Source organism: Myotis yumanensis, unplaced genomic scaffold, assembly GCF_028538775.1.
Source record: "Myotis yumanensis isolate MYYU_CA2020_CCGP unplaced genomic scaffold, mMyoYum1.0.hap1 SCAF_10, whole genome shotgun sequence".
In the NCBI taxonomy this organism is placed as follows: domain Eukaryota; kingdom Metazoa; phylum Chordata; class Mammalia; order Chiroptera; family Vespertilionidae; genus Myotis; species Myotis yumanensis.
The window spans coordinates 8,565,244-8,583,992 of NW_027223761.1; the positions used below are offsets into that span (position 1 = coordinate 8,565,244).

The 18,749-nt window shown below is 41.0% G+C and overlaps 1 protein-coding gene across 5 annotated transcripts in view; it reads left to right on the forward strand.

Moving 5' to 3' along the window:
* HIPK3 (homeodomain interacting protein kinase 3) overlaps positions 1–10,851 on the forward strand; it is a 67,229-nt gene extending 56,378 nt beyond the window's left edge. For 3 of the 5 annotated variants that reach the window (XM_070427756.1, XM_070427758.1, XM_070427753.1), the window contains 6 exons: positions 43–105; positions 405–698; positions 973–1,113; positions 2,682–2,917; positions 4,249–4,376; positions 6,929–10,851. In XM_070427756.1, coding sequence (XP_070283857.1) covers positions 43–105; positions 405–698; positions 973–1,113; positions 2,682–2,917; positions 4,249–4,376; positions 6,929–7,405 — 1,339 coding nt within the window. In that variant the 3' untranslated portion in view covers positions 7,406–10,851. The remainder of the gene's footprint in view (positions 1–42; positions 106–404; positions 699–972; positions 1,114–2,681; positions 2,918–4,248; positions 4,377–6,928) is intronic. The other 2 variants (XM_070427754.1, XM_070427755.1) reach the window with 1 other exon arrangement.
* Positions 10,852–18,749: the final 7,898 nt, after the last annotated feature.

Here is an 18,749-nt window from a genome sequence, read left to right on the forward strand (position 1 = left end):
TTTGTTACAAACACTAAGCCAGCTCCCTTCTCAATTTCTCAGAGGTATTTTGGTAAAACTAATGGAATGGGAGCCAGGAAGAGAGGAAATAAATGCTTTCAGTTGGTAAGACTGTCTTTATTGCCCTTTTGATATATTACCTACCTATAATTTTAGACCATTTTAGACACAGATATCACATTTACCAAAAAAAATGGCCATTTGAATGTAGTAAATGCAACCTACATTAATATTTCTAGAGATAATATTTTATATTTTACAAAACTTATCTGTATGTTAGTGTGTTATATACATGATCCTGAACCAAGTGAAAATTCACGTTACTCATTTTAACAAGATTTCTTAGAAAAATGTCATGTTCATATTTTGACTGTAGAAATGACACATTATTTCTTTGATTGCAGGAGTAATGCATTGCAGAATACCAATATCCCACATTCAGCATTTATTTCTCCAAAGATAGCAAATGGGAAAGATGTCGAGGAAGTGAATTGTATAGAAACACGGGACAATCATAACTCAGTAGAGGCAAGAAATTGTTGTGAAACATCTGTCAGGCAGGACTGTGATTCATCAGTTTCAGACAAGCAGCGGCAAACCATCATCATAGCCGACTCCCCAAGTCCCGCAGTGAGTGTGATCACCATCAGCAGTGACACCGACGAAGAAGAGACGACACAGAGACATTCTCTCAGAGAGTAAGTGCCAAGGCAGTTTCCTGGGTTGATGCTGCATCCTTAAATAATAACGATGGCGCCCCCTGGTGTGGTGAACAGTAACTTTCTGTAACCTAGTGTCTTTGGAGTAAACTTCCTAAGTAGTATTTAACATGGTTGTAGCATTTCCCCGTATTTATAAGCTTTTGTCTGTGTAGGTTACTCTTCACTGATTCATATACTTAGATGAATTAAATTTTGGCTACCTGACAAATATCTTCTCATTTTTTATTTCCCTCCCCTTCTCTCTTACTAGTTGTAAAGGCAGTCTAGATTGTGAAGCTTGCCAGAGCACTTTGAATATCGATCGGATGTGCTCACTAAGTAGTCCTGACAGTACTCTGAGCACCAGCTCCTCAGGGCAGTCCAGCCCATCCCCTTGCAAGAGACCTAACAGGTAAAGGAATTTTCATAGTGTTAAATAATACATATGAAGTCAACTAAAAAGCCTGTGATTTCTTTTGTAGTTGTTTAAAATAATAAAGATTTTAAAAGAATCATCTGTTTTAAAAGGGTAAAAAGCCAAAAATTTCAACTTTAGCTCCATACACTGTTATTATAACTTAAGTTTTGAATAAGAACATACACTTTGTCAAAATAAAACAAGACTGTTTTGCATAATAAAGTGATGACCCAGTGTCAGTAGAATATCTGCTGTGATTCTTTCTCTCATTGGTGATTGATTAGCATGGTTCCATCCATATTTCCTTGCCTATCCTTCCTTTTGCCCAGGGACATGGATTGCCACTAGAGTAGTGAGCTTCCTCTAGCCAGCATGATGCGCTAACACAGCAGTTCTCAACCTGTGGGTCGCGACCCCTTTGGCGGTCGAATGACCCTTTCACAGGGGTCGCCTAAGACCATCCTGCTTATCAGATATTTACATGACGATTCACAACAGTAGCAACATTACAGTTATGAAGTAGCAACGAAAATAATTTTATGGTTGGGTCACAACATGAGGAACTGTATTTAAAGGGCCAGAAGGTTGAGACCACTGCGCTAACACATTAAGTGATTTGCCACAAAAGTTTAAGCGAAATATATTTGATTTTAGCTTTTAGGATATTTTTTTTAAGTGAAAACAAAATTTGAATAACTTTTAGGTCTTAATTTTATACATTTGTCTTCTCTTTTTCCTTAGTCAGGTATTGCATACTTATAACCAAAGCTCTGTGGAAGACAAAGTAACTTTACCACATCTTCTTATAAATTGCTTATAATGTGGTTTGGAAGTTGATACTATACACACATATACATAAATATGTACGTACATATGAAAACATGTATATATAAATGTATGTATAAGATATATGAATAAAAATATGTAACTAAAATATACCTATAGAGAGAGATGCTTCAAAATGTTAAATACGAATTGAATGATTAAGACAGACAATAAATGCTGTGGAAATCACAAGGAGAGATATTGTCAGGGCCCAAAAGGGTCAGGAAAAGATGAGAAATAATGGGATTCTTGCTAGGCCTGCAGAGGAGTGGGGAAGACCTTTCAAATAACTAGTTAGTAAAAAGGACACGAGGCACCACTAAAGAGATGTATTTTAACATTAGAATTTAATCTGAAATATCCATAATGTTTGTACATGTCATTTAAATTATCCAGAAGAGTGCTGCTTTTGTGGTATTTGATGAAAAGTTCTGGAATTTATAAAGTGGGATTTATGAACTGCTACTAAGGATCAAATGGGAAAGGAAAGAAGAGAAAATCCAGTGCTAAAAGGAGGTTCCTAAACAGGACAGGATTAGGATTATCAGTCTGAAGAGAGAATTAACATGAGAGTCTAAAAAATTTATGGCAAAAATGTTATTGACCAAGGAAGAAGTTGTAATTAGATATGAAATAATTGAATAAGTTGGTTACCAATTTGCTGGAGCCTGGATATCATTTAACTTTACATTTAATGTGAAATGCATATTATTCATAAAAGTACTTTCCTACTGTAGTATGTCAGATGAAGAGCAGGAAAGTGGTTGTGATACTGTGGATGGCTCTCCAACATCAGACTCTTCGGGACATGACAGTCCGTTTGCAGAGAGCAGTTTTGTGGAGGACACTCATCAGAACACAGAACTGGTGCCCTCTTCCAACACAGAAACCAAGCCAGCTGTCTGTACTGTTGTGGTGCCACCAATGGGACTAGAGAATGGATTAAATGCCGATGAGCATATGGCAAACACAGGTAAGCTGAGTCCTCCCTATTTCTTTGATAGTCCCTTAAAAGGTCTTTTTTAAAAAAATTTTTATTGTCAGAGCTATTACAGATGTCTCCATTTCCCCCCGCTTTGCCCATTTCCACCCAGCCCCTGCCCCCTCTTCTTTCTGGCCATCACACTGTTGTCTGTGACTGTGGATTATGCATATATGTTCTTCGGTTAACCCCTTCACCTTCTTTCATTCAGTCCCCCTCCTCCCTTTGCTCTGACAGCTGTCAGTCTATTCCAATATCCATGCCTCTGTTTCTATTTTGTTCATCAGTTTATTTAGTTGATTAGATTCGACATATGAGTGAGATCATATGGTATTTGTCTTTCTCTGACTGGCTTATTTCATTTAGCATAATAATCTTCAGGTCCATCCATGCTGTCACAAAAGATAAGATTTTCCTCTTACAGCCGCACAGTATTCCATGGTGTAAATGTACCACAGGTGTTTTTTATTCACTCATCTACTGGTAGGCATCCGGCTCTTTCCAGATCTTGACTATTATAAATGCTGCTGCTATAAACATACGGGTGCATATATTCTTTTGAATTGGTGTTTCAGGTTTCTTAGGATATATTTCCAGAAGTGGGATCACTGGGTCCAAAAGCAGTTCCATTTTTAATTTTTTGAGGAAACTCCATACCGTTTTCCCCAGGGGTTGCACCAGTCTGCATTTCCACAAACTGCACTAGGGTTTCGAACCTTTTCTCCATATCCTCCCCAGCATTTGTTTGTTGATTCTGATGGTAGCTATTCTGACAGGTGTGAAGTAATATCTCATTGTGGTTTTAATTTTCATCTCTCTGAAAAGTTTTTTTTTCACCTGAGGACATTTTTTCCATTGATTTTTAGGGAGAGTGGAAGAGAGAAGGAAAGACAGAGAGAAACATCGATGTGAAACACATTGATTGGTTGCCTCCCGCACAAGCCCTGACCAGGGCCTGGGCCAGGGAGGAGCCTGCAACTGAAGTACGTGCCCCTGACCAGAATAGAACCCGGGACCCTTGGGTCCACAGGCCGATGCTCTATCCCCTGAGCCAAACCGGCTATGGCTAAAAGGTTTTAATTTCGGAACACAGAGAATAGTATTACCAAAAGTCATCTCCGAATTTCCAAGTCGATCTTGCCAAGTTGCACAAAAGAAATCTCTTTTTATATCATCCAGTGCTTGGAAATCATCAGATCCCTTTCCTTTTTATTTAATTTTAATTTTCGCAAATCATTATTGTGTAAAATATCTAAAGACCTTTCTAATTTTTATATGAGAAGGAAAAAGCATTAATGCTTTAACATTTTGCTCATTGCCAGATTCTATATGCCAGCCATTAATAAAAGGGCGATGTGCTCCCGGAAGATTGAACCAGCCTTCCACAGTGGGTACTCGTCAGCAGAAATTGACATCAGCATTCCAGCCCCAGCATTTGAATTTCAGTCAGGTACGTTTGTCGTTTGTGAATTTATAAGAAAGAGCCTTTGGAATTTAAATGCAGCAGTATTTCACTTGGGGGGAAAAGATTCTGAAACTGTCTGCAATCTTAATAAATTTTACCCCTTTCCTTATCCTAGGTGACTAAAGAGTAATAAGCCCGATATAGGAAAATTAAGCAGATTATCCACAGAAATTGAATGCCTCAGAAGAATGAAGCTTTTAGATTCTCTTAAATATAATTTTTAGTGTGTTTGTTTTCTTAGACCCTTTAAATCAGAATGCATATTAATGGATTGATGGCTACATTTCTTATGTGTTAGTCATGGTGATAGTGAGAGATGATGTCTTATTGAGTACTTTCCATCTATTCAGCATGGTGCTCACCAGTGAGTTTCCAAACTTGGGGGAAAGAAAAGATCACAGCTATTGGAGTAAAATCTGTGTCCAAATCCTGGCTTTGCCAGATATTACCTTAGCCAGGTCTCTTCAGCAAATCTGGACCACAGTTAATGGGAATAATAGCTATATCATGGGGTTGTTTTGGAATTAAATAATGTCTTGTATGTAAAATGGTAGCTCTATGCATGATAAGTATTCCTCAAATGGTAGCTATTAGTGGTGGGGGGATAGTGATACTACTAGCAGTAGTAGTGGCAATGTTAATCCTATCTAATAATAGAGAAACATGGTAATTAGCCGTACCTCCGCTACCCTTCCCATTGGCTAATCAGTGAGATATGCAAATTAACTGCCAACCAAGATGGCGGCCGGCAGCCAGGCAGCTGACGCGAACAGGGAGGCTTGCTTGCTCCAGTGACGGAGGAAGCCAGGTTCCCCGCCTGCCTTGCCGGCCTCTCAGCTGCAACTCTAAGCAACTATGTTACAAATATAGAAGCTAAACAAAACCCCAGAAACCTGCTTTAGTCAGCTGGGCTTCAGCCAGCAGGACCGCAGCATTGTTTCAAATACAGAAGGTAAACAAAGGCCAGAAAGCTGCTTTCAGCAGCCAAGGCCTCAGCGCTGGAGCCAAGCCTCAGAGCTAAAGCTGGCACAGAATAAAAAAAAAAAAAAAGAAAAAAAGGACAGGTTGGGAGCTTCAGTCACCCGCCAGCCTGAAAACGGCTCTCAGCCCCTCACCCAGATTGGCCAGGCACCCCACTGGGGACCCCCACCCTGAAGAGGGTGTGACCAGATGCAAACAGCCATCATCCCCTCACCCAGGCTGGCCAGGTACCCCAGTGGGGACCCCCTCCCTGATCTAGGACACCCTTCAGGGCAAACCAGCCGGCCCCCACCTGTGCACCAGGCCTCTATCCTATATAGTAAAAGGGTAATATGCCTCCCGGCACCGGGATCAGTGTGACAGGGGGCAGCGACCAAACCCCCTGATCGCCCTGCGGCTCTGTGTGTGACGGGGCGGGGCCACAACCTCCCTATCTGCCCTGCTCTGTTCATGACAGGGGAAGGCGCCCCAACCCCCTGATCAGCCCTGCTCTGTGCCTAATAGGGGGGAGCTCCTGAACCCCCGATCGCCCTGCGGCTCTGTGTGTGACAGGGTGCGGTGCCCCAACCGCGCCCCTCCCCTCCCCCCACGGGCCCTGCTCTGTGTGTGACGGGGTAGAGCCATAACCTACCCATCGGCCCTGCCCTGAGTGTGACAGTGGTGGCGCCCCAACCCCCTGATCGGCCCTGCTCTGTCTGTGACAGGGGGCGGTGCCCCAACTCCCCTATCGGCCCTACTCTGTGAGTGACAGGGGGGAGCTCCCCAGCCCCCTGATGGGCCCTGCTCTGTGCGTGACAGGGGGGAGCTCCCCAACCCCCGATCAACCCTGCTCTGTGCGTGACGGGGGAGCTCCTCAACCCCCTGATCTGCCCTCCTCTGTGTGTAACAGGGTACGGAGCCCCAACCCCCCTGATGGGCCCTGCTCTCTGAGTGACAGGGGGCAGCGCCCCAACCCCCTGATCGGCCTTGCTCTGTGCGTGACAGGGGGTGGCACCGCAACCTCCCCATCAACCCTGCCTTGAGTGTGACGGGGCAGTGCCCCAACCCCCCAATCGGCCCTACCCTGAGCGTGACTAGGGGTGGCATCGCAACCTCCCGATCCGCCCTGCTCTGTGCATGACAGGGGGCGGCGCCCCAACTGCCCAATTGGCCCTGCTCTGAGCCCGACCAAGGGCTGCACCTAGGGATTGGGCCTGCCCTCTGCCACCCGGGAGCAGGCCTAAGCCAGCAGGTCATTATCTCCCGAGGGGTCCCAGACGGCGAGAGGGCACAGGCCGGGCTGAGGGACCCCCCTCTCCCCCCCCCGAGTGCACAAATTTTTGTGCACCGGGCCTCTAGTATAATAATAATGTGTAGTAATAAATATTATAATGTTAGTACTAATATATAATATCATTTTTTCCCCTCTTGATTTATACTTAGTACAATCTAAGATCTGAGAGATCCTCTATGAGATATCAGTCACAGTTTATTGTAATTTCCCTTATCCTTTTCTTTTTAACTTATAAATATGTATTTAATGTGTTTTGTTGGCTTGTTTGTTTTGTTTTGGATAGGTTCAGCACTTCGGATCTGGGCATCAAGAATGGAATGGAAACTTTGGACATCGAAGACAGCAAGCTTATATCCCTACTAGTGTTACCAGTAATCCATTCACTCTTTCTCATGGAAGTCCCAATCACACAGCTGTGCATGCTCATCTGGCTGGAAGTACACACCTTGGAGGACAGCCTACCTTACTTCCATACCCATCATCAGCTACCCTCACTAGTGCTGCACCAGTGGCCCACCTCTTAGCCTCTCCATGTACCTCAAGACCTATGTTACAGCATCCAACTTACAATATATCCCATCCTAGTGGCATAGTTCACCAGGTCCCAGTGGGCATAAATCCCCGCCTGTTACCATCCCCAACTATTCATCAGACTCAGTACAAACCAATCTTCCCACCACATTCTTACATTGCAGCATCACCTGCATATACTGGATTTCCATTGAGTCCAACAAAACTCAGCCAGTATCCATATATGTGAAAACTCAAAAGGAGTATATTGAAGAAGCTCAATGATAGAAACATTTGATTAAAAATAAAAACATGGTATTTAATAAATATTAGCCATGGCACAAGAAACTTATTTTTGAATCATGTAGACTTGGGTGCAATTTAAACAACTTTGAGCTTTAAAAAAAAACAAACTCACTTTTAATGTGTTTTGCACATTTGGTATAACTTGTCTTTGGTCATGTTATCTTCTTATGTAGTAACTCTAGACAGGTGACTTATGGGAGCAGAAGTCCAGTTTTGCTCCTGCTATTTTTTATAAAATTGCCTTCTAACTAGTGCAAGACACGTCCACATTTGGGAAGCCATTCTGTGTACAGACTTAGAGCAACAGATGCACATATGTCAAAATTACAGCATACCAGTGAATTGTATTATCTGTGTCTTAGTGTATAAATGTGGGGTCACTTACCTAAGAAATTGAGCTATTGTTCCTTACATTTGCATGTGTCTTTGCATGGGCAAAATGTTGCCTCGACTTTGCTCTTAAATGTTGTTCTAATAATCTCAGCTGCATTGTAAACCGTTCCCACACATAGTGCCTTAAATATTTGAGGTTGTTAATGTTATTACCTATATATAAATGTTGAGGACTGCAGCACTTAAAAGTCAGACCTACTCTTTAGTTTTCTTTTGATAGAGTAATGTTCACTTTTGGTTTTGTGTGGTATGATTTCAGGTTGTAGCTGTTTTTTCCTTACTAAGAGGGCAGCATGTTCGCTATAGCTGAATTCTGCTCTCTGAATTTTCAGAATGATCTAGCTTCAAGAAAAGCAAGCAGTTAGTAGTGCTTAAGAAAAACTGATTCAGTATCTAATGGATAGTTGATCTCTGTCACAACACAGCATTTTATATACAGTTAAGTAAAACTGCTATACAATCTAAGTTTATTTTGGGAGTGTTTGCTGTATAATTGGATTTAATAAAATATTTAGAGGTGCAGTAGGCATGACTTTGAGTAGATAATGAAAGAAAATGCAAATTGCTCATTGATTCATGATGTGGTTTCATCTTAGCTTGGGAAAACCATGCAGTATTTAATAAGTAGTAGCAAAATATTTACTGTTGAAGCTTGAAAAGATGTGAGTTCTTTGTGTGCAATTTTTCATTTATGCATGTGAGGGTTTTGGTTTTTTTTTTAAAGTATTTTTACATTGTAGTACTTGTTTGCTTGTTGGTGGTGTTTGCTTATTTTTAATACATTCCGTCAGGGACAGAAATTACATGCATTTCTTCCTAGGAAGTGTGTCTTGGGTTTTTCCTTTCTTACTCTCTATTTCGTTTTTTTGGTGATGGTGGTGATGTTTAAATGAAGTTGCTTTACAGCACCAAAGACTTAATCATCCATTTCCTATATAAAAGGTAGCTACTTTTTGCATAGACCTCAAGTATATTGTAGTGTAGAGGTGGAATGTAAGGAAAGGTATTAAACAGGCCGTGTTTTAGCTTATGGGCAAGTAATAAATTGTATCATTTATCTTGAATGTATCATAGATAAGCTGCTATATAACGATTGCCACTTCAGATAGCTGTGAAATTAGGTGATTAACTAGTTGTTACTTAGCCTTCTAATTTCTGTATAAGTCTAATTACATGAAATAGAAGTTGGGGTTTTGATTTTTTACTTTGCTTTTCTGTTTGGAGTGTCATTGTAACTACTGTATTGTAAATGATGGAAAATAATTGCATATGTTATTTTGGGTGTGTTAATTGCATCAGTATTTTATCTATTAATGTTTGTGCTCATCACTGCATATAAAAACTTGGATGTATCAATGTAACTTAATTTTTTATTTTCATACTGGCATTGTAGACACTTGAGAAAGCTGTATCTTGCAGGCTTGACTTAACTTTTTTTCCTTAAAAATCTGGAATATAATCGTACAGCATTTACTGGAATAAACAGTACAAAGCATTTGAGTGTAAAGCTCTCCAAATGTTTTGGATTTATAGCATTTCTTTGATAAATGAATTGCATACCACTAGTACAGCTCTAGTACAGTGTTGACAATAAGCTAATGATGGACAAACTTTTCTTTACTCCATTAACACAAGCAGTGTTTTATTTAATAATCAGTGAAATAAATGTGCCTGAAATTGATTTTAAAATTTACAGTATTAGATCATAAAATAAAAACCAGCAGTACATTTTTAGTCACACTGAAAATGAAGGACTTAATTTCCCCACAAGTTTCAGTGTTTTTAGTAATCAATTCTATGCATTTTATATAAATAGAAATATGTATATATTACACATAAAAAAGAGTAGCCTAAGATTAATTTAAAAGATTATTTACAGATGGCAAATTTATGGAGTCACTATTTAAGTAAACGTCGTTGCCCTCCACAGCCTTCTAATTTTATTTATATGGTCCAGCAGATTACTGGTATCTGTTCACTTCTTGGAAAAGAATCAGTGCTGGCAGCGGATGCACCAGAAACAGGTGCAAAGGATCGACTGATGTTTGTACCACAACAGGTACAAAACTGGCGCAGTTTGCTTTTTATTCAGGGCCATTTCACTACCCTGAAATGTCCTATTTTCTGTTTTTCAGTTCCAAGACTACGATGGTCTTGTTAAGTGGACAGTAAATGATAAACTTCAGTGTTTTCATAATATAATAGTAATGCTTGATAAAGGCATACCCCAGTTAAGTACATCACTCTGAACTGATTCTAATCATGGGCTTTTTATGTGTTTAAAAATGAAAAATGTTAAAATCCTGTTAAAGCCTAAAGCATATTGACAAAAAAGGTTTGGATTTATACCTTCATTGAAGCCATTTTTACCAGTTTTCTTTGTTTTTTAATACTTTCTTAAATAAAACACTGCATGAATTTCAAGTTGCATATTTGCATACTATTTTAATTTACAAATTATTTTTTATCAAATATCCTGATATTTAGTTTACTTTTTTCTTCAGGGTGTTTAAGTATGTTACTGTAGTAGCAAAGCCTTTTCATTTTAAAAATCTCTACTACTTATTTTAAACTTTGTTTGCGTTAAGTAAAAGTTAAATCATACACTGCAAGGTGTAGGAGGATTTGTTTTAATGAACCAATGATAGATTTGATTACTAAGTTTGAACTGTTAACTGTTTAACAATCTTAGACTTGTGGCTTTCTTTCTTTGGTTTGTTTGTTTTTGCTTTTCTATGCTACACTAGTTTGCCATGTAGCAATTGCACTGTGCAATATTACAATAAGGACTGGGAAAATTTTTATGGATGTAATGTCTATTACGGTTTGCGATAGTATTTCTCTCTAGTTCTCAGTGATTTAAATGTGACCAAGCCTTCTGTACTTTGTCACAAAAAGCGGGTTTTCCAGGTGACTATTTTGGTGAGTGTCAAAATAAGAATTTATGGTGTATTACTGTCGATTCACTTTGAATTAAAATATATATATTGCAGCAAACAGCTTGTTGACTTTTTTTCCAACCCAGGATTGCTTATAGAGTAGGGAAGGGATTAGCTAGTAGCATTTAGAACCTAACTTCTCTCAGTTAATTCTCAAAACCATTTGTGTGAGATAGGTATTATTATCTTCATTATAGAAATGAGGAAATAGGTCAAAATATCTAGGTAAGTTGACCAAAGTCACATGGCTAGTGAATGGTGAATCTGGGATATGAACCAGGCTGTTTAACTAGTTTACTTTCCACTAGTTCTTTTTATTTTTCAGTTACAGTTTACTTTCAGTATTTTGTATTGGTTTCAGGTATACACCGTAAAGGTTGGACAATCATATACTTTACACAGTGTTCCCCTTGATATTTCCAGTTACCAACTGGCACCTTACAAAGCTATCACATATTAATGACTATATTTCCAATTCTGCACTTTACATCCCTGTGACTATTATGTAAGTACTTCTTAATCCCTTTACCTCTTTGTCCCAGTCACCATACCCCAGCTTCACCGGTTCTTTTAAAACTGAAGTCTGAGTACTGCAGCCACGCGGTACCCATGGTCCATTTCATTGAAATATTATTTTCTTAAATTTGTTTGAGGTAAATATTTCTGTTAAGTGTGCGTGGAGGAAAATTAGGGAGTTCACATGAAATTTTAAGATATAAAACATGAGACTTCAAAAGATTGTGGTTGTAGTAGGTGAATTTGGGTTATATTCTCAAATACCACCTCACACTTCAAGGATCTAATTTGAGTAGCAGCATCAGTAGGAATGTTTTGTTGGGGGAGTGGGGGGAGCACTCTAGCACACACCAGGGAGAATATATATTCTTGATATCTCAGTAAACTTTTTAAGTGAAGCATAACATATATATATATATACACTGTGGTGTCTGGCTTCTTTTGTTCAACATTTTATTTGTAAGATACACCCATGTTGTGTGTACTTGTGGTTCATTTATCCTCATTGCTGTATAGTATTCCTTTGTGTGCATCTGCATGCCAAAGTTACTTTTTGGATAGCCAGTTTGCTGGAATAGTTTATCCTTTGAGTTTTCTTTCAGTTTTGACAATATTGCTATATTATAGTATGACCAGCAGGGGGAGAAATAGTTCTCTAGTAATTTTTCTTTCAAGTTTGGTCCTATAAGAACTTAAAAGACAATAAAGTAGAAATAGCGGCAGTGTGGACCATGTCCCATGAAAATTGATAATGTAATGTGAAATTTTTCTAACTTTTGTAAGTAGATTTTGAAAAAGTGAGAAAGGATTTCAAGCCTCAGTGAATTCTTAAAGAACTACTTAGATGTAGTTGGTTTATCATAGAATCAACAGAAGACATTCATCCATCCATTCTTCCACTGCCATGTAGACTTGCCACATAGTCCAAAAAATGTATGGATCGTTTCCTGTCCAGCAAAGGAAACTTCTGTGCATGAACTGAAGAACATGTGAGCAGCAATTGATCACCACCAATGGTCATCTTTGAAAGAAGTGATGTGATTGGTAACTGATCATGAAGTACATTTATTATTTATATAGTGATTTATGGACTGAAGAGCCAATGGCAAAGTTTGTTCTTCATGCAATCACTCGTGGTAAAATACATATACTGTGGTAACTAACATTTGAACCACATTGTTGCAGACTGATGTCATTTTAACTAAAACCTGTGCAGATCGGAATCACATAAAGCAAGGGCTTGTTGTATTTATTACTTTTGTTTTTAATACAATATAAGTTATGTAATTCAATTTTCAATAATTAGTGTTTAACAACTGGTTCACATATTTCCTGAAAATTTAACAATTGGCTCTAATACGCTGATACATGCCAGATTCAGCAAATCACTACAGAACCCCATAAAGCACTTAGTACTTCACTTTCCTCATTTATGTGGACAGCAGAGGGGCTGTGACTTGTTCAAATTCACAGGAAGAATGGCTGAGCCAGAATTGTCATTCCAAGGCTGATACTCTCTTAAAATTCTGATAACTTGCATTCGGAGAATCTCAAGGTTTACTGTAAGCCTGCAACCTCATTCTATATATTCTTGGTATCCATAAAGAGGATATATTAGGAAATCTAATAACTTCTAAAATACACATTTATTTGAGCTCTTCTATTTCCTACTTAGCCTTATTTCATTAATAGCTGAGAGAATTTATTAGTCAGCTTTTGCTAGGTTATATACTACAGTCACAAATGACAACCCGCGCCCCCCCCCCCCCCCCCCCCCGAGTCTCAGTAGCTAAAACAACCTTATCTCTTGCTCTTGTTACATGTCGGTCCCAGGTTGGTGGCAACTCTGTTCCTGGCCAAAGGCCATGTGTGGTCCATGGGTTTTCTTCATTTTTATATCTGGGCTGAATAAATATTGGACTTGTTCTCCTAACGGAAGAGGGAAAAGATGCAGAGTTGGACCTTGCAATGGTTCCTAAAGCTTATGAATGGACCTGGCACTCAGTCACTACTATCACATTCCATTAGCCAAAAATAAGTCACACAGCCAAGCCTAATGTCAATGGGGGGAAAACAGTGCAAATCAGACAGCGATGGGTGGGGAAGAATGCTCTTCCTACAGGAAGTGAAGAATGGAAACAAAGGGATTTGATTATTTAAAATTTCATTTATTGAGATAAGATATAAGTCTGTCTTCAGCGACCTAATGTCTTTTGCTCCAAGTGTGGTCTATCGATCAGGATCAGCATCACTTAGTAGTTTTTTAGAAATGCAGACTCTTGGGTGACCTCGGAATTAATCAGAATCTTACTTTCAACAAGATCCACAAATTCGTATACACATTAAAATTTGTGAAACTTGGCTAATGGACATCTCTACCTGGGTGCCCTTACTAACTCTTGTTTTTCCCCCAAAACATCTTTTTTCTATATGCCCAGATCTTGCTTCATGGCATCCTCATTCACCCTCATTCAAGAGCTGAATGTCCTCAATTTCTCCCCCTCCTCCTCCTCCTCCTCCTCCTCCTCCTCCTCCTCCTCCTCCTCCTCCTCCTTCCCCTTCTCCTTCTCCTCCTCCTCCTCCTCCTCCTCCTCCTCCTCCTCCTCCTCCTCCTCCTCCTCCTTCTCCTCCTCCTCCTCCTCTTCCTCCTCCTCTCATGTTACTATTATGCCCCTAATGGGGTGATAGTTTCATCTGGTCTGAAGATGCACTTAATTGGACTTCCTAATAAAACAGAAGTGTTTTGGTCAACGAAAAGGGGCATTGGTTGGTTGGAGAGGTGGCATTTATTGCTAGTGAGCTAATATCCTTGACAGAATGTGTTGTTTATATTATACTTCTTATAGAGCTTTCAAAAATAATAGAACTTTATAACGAAATTTTAAATATAAATATCTTTCCCTTTATGTGCTTAAGAAGCCTATATATCGTCAAAAATGTATTGAGCACTTTATGCCAGGCTCAGTTTTTTTTAACAGCTTTATTGAGATAAGTTTTACATAAAATTAACTAGTTTTAAGTATACAATTCAATGAGTTTTGGTATACTTACAGAGTTATATACCCATCACCGCAGTTTAATTTTAGAACATTTCTATCACCCTAAAAACAAACCTTGTGTCCACTTGCAGTCATTTTACCTCCCCCAGCCATGGGCAGCCATTAATGCTACTTTCTGTCTTTTTGAGCTTGCCTTGTCTGAACATTTCATATTGGTGGAATCAGATAATATTTGGCCTTTTGTGACTGGCTTCTTTCATTTAGCATAATGCTTTCAAGGTTCATTGTGTTGTAGCGTGTTTCAGAACTTTGTTCCTTTTTAAAAATTTTATTGTAATGATTTTTCTTCATTTCCTAGAACTTTGTTCCTCTTTATTGATGAATAGTATGCTGTTGTAATACATTTTGTTTATCCATTCACCAGTTGATGGACATTTAGGTTTCTCCTTTTTGGCTATTGTAAATAATGCTGCTACGTTTTTATGCAAGTATTTGGACATAAGTTTTTATTTAATATCTTTGATAGATATCTCCGATTTTCTGAAAGAGAAGAACTGAGAGGTTAAAATTTTCCCCAAGGTCATTAGGTGATAAAGTTAGGACTGAAACCGAGGCTGCAAGTCACTGAGATTTTCAGTGGCCAATCCTGATGCCCACCCTACAGAGCCCGAGAAAAGAGCTTAACACAGCTAAGTTGGAACTTGAAGGCAAAGAGTTGGTACCAAGGCCTGGGCGGAATCCCTGCTCTGTTATTACATGAGCCCCAGAAGCAACAGAAATACTAAGACAAATTAGCCCTTGATGGTTAAAGAATTGCCTTCTTCCACTGGAGGATTTGGAGAATATTTAGCCAGTACCTGGGGAGTTGAAACGTCACCAACAAAAGACCAGTTCAGCCCAGCTGCGTGGCTCCGTGGTTGAGCTTCAACCTATGAACCAGGAGGTCACAGTTAGATTCCCAGTGAAGGCACATGCCTGGGATGCAGGCTTGATCCCCAGTGTGGGGCCTACAGGAGGCAGCCAACCAATGATTCTCTCTCATTGATGTTTCTATCTCTCTCCCTCTCCCTTCCTCTCTGAAATCAATAAAAATATATATTAAAAAAAAAAGACCAGTTCAAATCAACAAACAATTCATCCGTAGGCTGCTGTAGGGGCCACAGCAAGAACTGAGATCAGCCTTGCCCACCTGGGCACTCAGGGCTGGTCCCAATGGGTGCTGGCACCACCTTGTTGAGCTGGGCCTTGATGTGAGTTTGGGGAGCTTTTTTAGGAAAATAGGTTGGGAAACAAGGGAAAGGGAAATCAAGGTGACCTACAATTCTGCAACAACCCTGCAGTGGGCCTCCTCTTTCTAGTCTCATCCCTCTTCTAGTCTATTCTATGAGGTAGCCAGAATGATCTTCCCCAAACCCACATTTTTTAAAATTTAAATTCTTTAGTGTTTAAAGTATTACATGAGTTTCCTCCCCCCCCCCCCCCCCCATTGACCTCTCCCCGGCCGCTCCCACCCCCTACCACATGCCCTCACCCCCCTAGTGTCTGTGTCCATTGGTTATGCTCATATGCATGCTATACAAGTCCTTTGGTTGATCCCAAACCCACATTCGATCACGCCACTCACTCTGCTATAAAGTGGTCCCGCACAGCTCCCTGCTGCCCCCTGGCATTGTTAATTCAACTGCATCTCCCTGTGCTCCAGAGTGGGTCCTGCCTGCAGGACACCCACAATACTACAGGAAGCACTCCTCTCAGGGTCCCGGCAGTGAGATGCAGGAAGGGCCCAGTGCAAGCTCCATATAACATTGTGAAGTGTTTTCTCAAGGGCACTGAAAGCAAGGAAAACCATGTTTAGAGTTTTATTTTAAATTTCTGCCTCTTAAAAAAAAATTTTTTTTTAAGGACTCTAAGATGTCTGAAATATATACCATGGCACTTTAGGGGCACAATGCTTTATAAAGATACTAGTGGCCTAGTGCATGAAATTCATGCACATTTAAAAGGGAATTAGAGGAAATATTTTAATGTTGCTATTTGCCCTTTCTCTATAATAGAAGTGTCAGAGATGAATGAAAATTAGTAAAATGTATATGAAAATCTCCCTCCGGTCAGGGTCTGGGGCGCACCGTGGGACCCCGAGTCAAATCCCCATCCACCAGCGCGTGCCTCAAAAATCGCGTGAGACCCAGACCCGTTGGCCCCACCCCTGTCAAGCCCCACAGGGCGGGGAGTGAAGCCTCAGGTCCCCCGGCCCTGGTGTGAGGGCACCAGGGCGCAAGGGCACAAGGGCATGACGACCATTTGCATATTAGCTCTTTATTTATATAGGATAAGATTGAGCACTTACTATGTGTCAAGTATACTTCTAAAAGCTTGACATGTATCTACTCAATCCTTAAAGCAACTCAGGGAGGTAGGTACTCATCATTTCGTGTTATAGATGAGAGAGAGAGAGAGAATCTGTGATTTTCCCAAAGTTATACAGCTAGCAAATGGTAGAACCTGGATTTAAATGGAAGTAGTCAAGTTTCAGACTGTACGCAGACTCCGCAATCAAGGACCGGGAGCTGTCTCATTAAGCTTCCTGCTCCAGTAGGAATGCTTCCAGAGTTGTTCCTATTGGATGAGGGTTAGGCACAAACTCAGCCTCTGCACATCTGCCTCCAACTTAAGTCTCCCGCCTTGAAGCAGAGTATCCCCAAGTCCCCTCTGTGCCACTCTCCCCAGACACCTCACCCTTCCTTGCAAAATGCCCAAAATGTCCATGCCTTTTTACCTTGCCATTTGCTGAGCCTAGTAAACTCCAACTTTAAATGTTACCTTCCTTCCTCACCTCTCGTCCTGCTCCCGGCAGAAATAGCCCCCCTCACCCACTTGTCCACGATGATGGGTCATCTGCACACCCTGTACTGCATACTCACCACATGGTCCCTCTCAGTGGCTGTTGTATGTGTCTGCCCCCCTCACTGTGTCTGACCTTGAGGCCAGTATCATCAGGGAGAAAAATCAAATGAAACACCAGTGTAACAACCCAAATCACTGAAAAGTCATTTATATCTTGTCTAAGTCTGGGAAATCATGTTGAAAGGAAGATCCCATTTGCCACACAGAAGAAACCTTTCTAAGATACGCATTTGCTCTTTCTCAGCTCCATGGGAGTTGCTCCGAAAATCTCTCCCACTCACTCTAACCCAGCGGTTCTCAACCTGTGGGTCGCGACCGCTTTGGGGGTCGAACGACCCTTTCACAGGGGTTGCCGAAGACCATGGGAAAGCACATATATAATTACATTGTTTTTGTGATTAATTACTATGCTTTAATTATGTTCAATTTGTAACAATGAAATTGCGGGTCACCACAACATGAGGAACTGTATTAAAGGGTCGTGGCATTGGGAAGCTTGAGAACCACTGCTCTAACCGCTCATAAAGTACACAGCCTTGGTGCAACCTCAGACTCCCTTGTGTTGCAGCCCTTTCCCCTTCTGGATCTTTCCATGTCTTAGGCCAGGAACATTCTGTCTTTGCCATATGAATCCAGACAGCACCTCCAGCTTCCTGTCTGGGGCTCGCTCCCCTTGTCCTATCAATACCTATCACCACCCCTTGGTCTAAGTGCAGCTAAGAGGTGAGGTGAAGGAAGGCTGTGACACTAAAGGGCTTATATTTCCTCTGATCACACCCACCTTTGTGTCCTCAGCTGCTACCAACCAAGCCTGGTACACATTCCCTCCCTTCTCCCGCCCCTTCCCTTTGGGGAGAAAGCCCAAATACGTCCAAAGCCTTCCCCAAGTGGGTCCCAACATTCCTTCTCCTCTCTCCCTCCCAATTCTCTCTAATAAGAGTTCTAGGCTTCAAGCAAGCAGCCACGGGCTCCACACATGCTTTTTCCTGATTCTCTCCCCACCCCTTTGCCCAGCACTCTTCTCTCTCAGCGCTCTCTGCTTCTCAACACCTAAGCTGCTCCAAACCTTGCCCTGTTTCAGTGCCACTTTGCCCTGACAGCCTGCCACCACCACCCTCACCCCCCCCCCCCCCCCCCCCCCCCCCCCGTGCCTGGGATCGCAGACCGCTGCCAGGACCTTTCCTCCTGTCTAGTGATGTTGCCTGAACCATGGCCACGGACTGGCTTTCTCATGAATGTCTCAGACGGACTTTTTGAGTTGTTTTATTGCCTCGTCTGGTCTGTAAGTTTCTTAGAAACAGCAGAACTAATTCCATTGAACAGCAAGCTTAATTAATAACCCAACAAGGCATGACTATATTTCAGTAAGACTTAGATGCATTATAAGACACACCTGACTTCTGAAAAGTTAACATGTAAAAGATGTGTGTCTTTGATGAACTATGGTGTTACTTCTTTCCTGCACAGCTGGGCCCTGAGCACACCAGGCATGCTCCGCCTTTGGGTTTTGCCCTTGCTGTCTCCTTTATCTGGAATG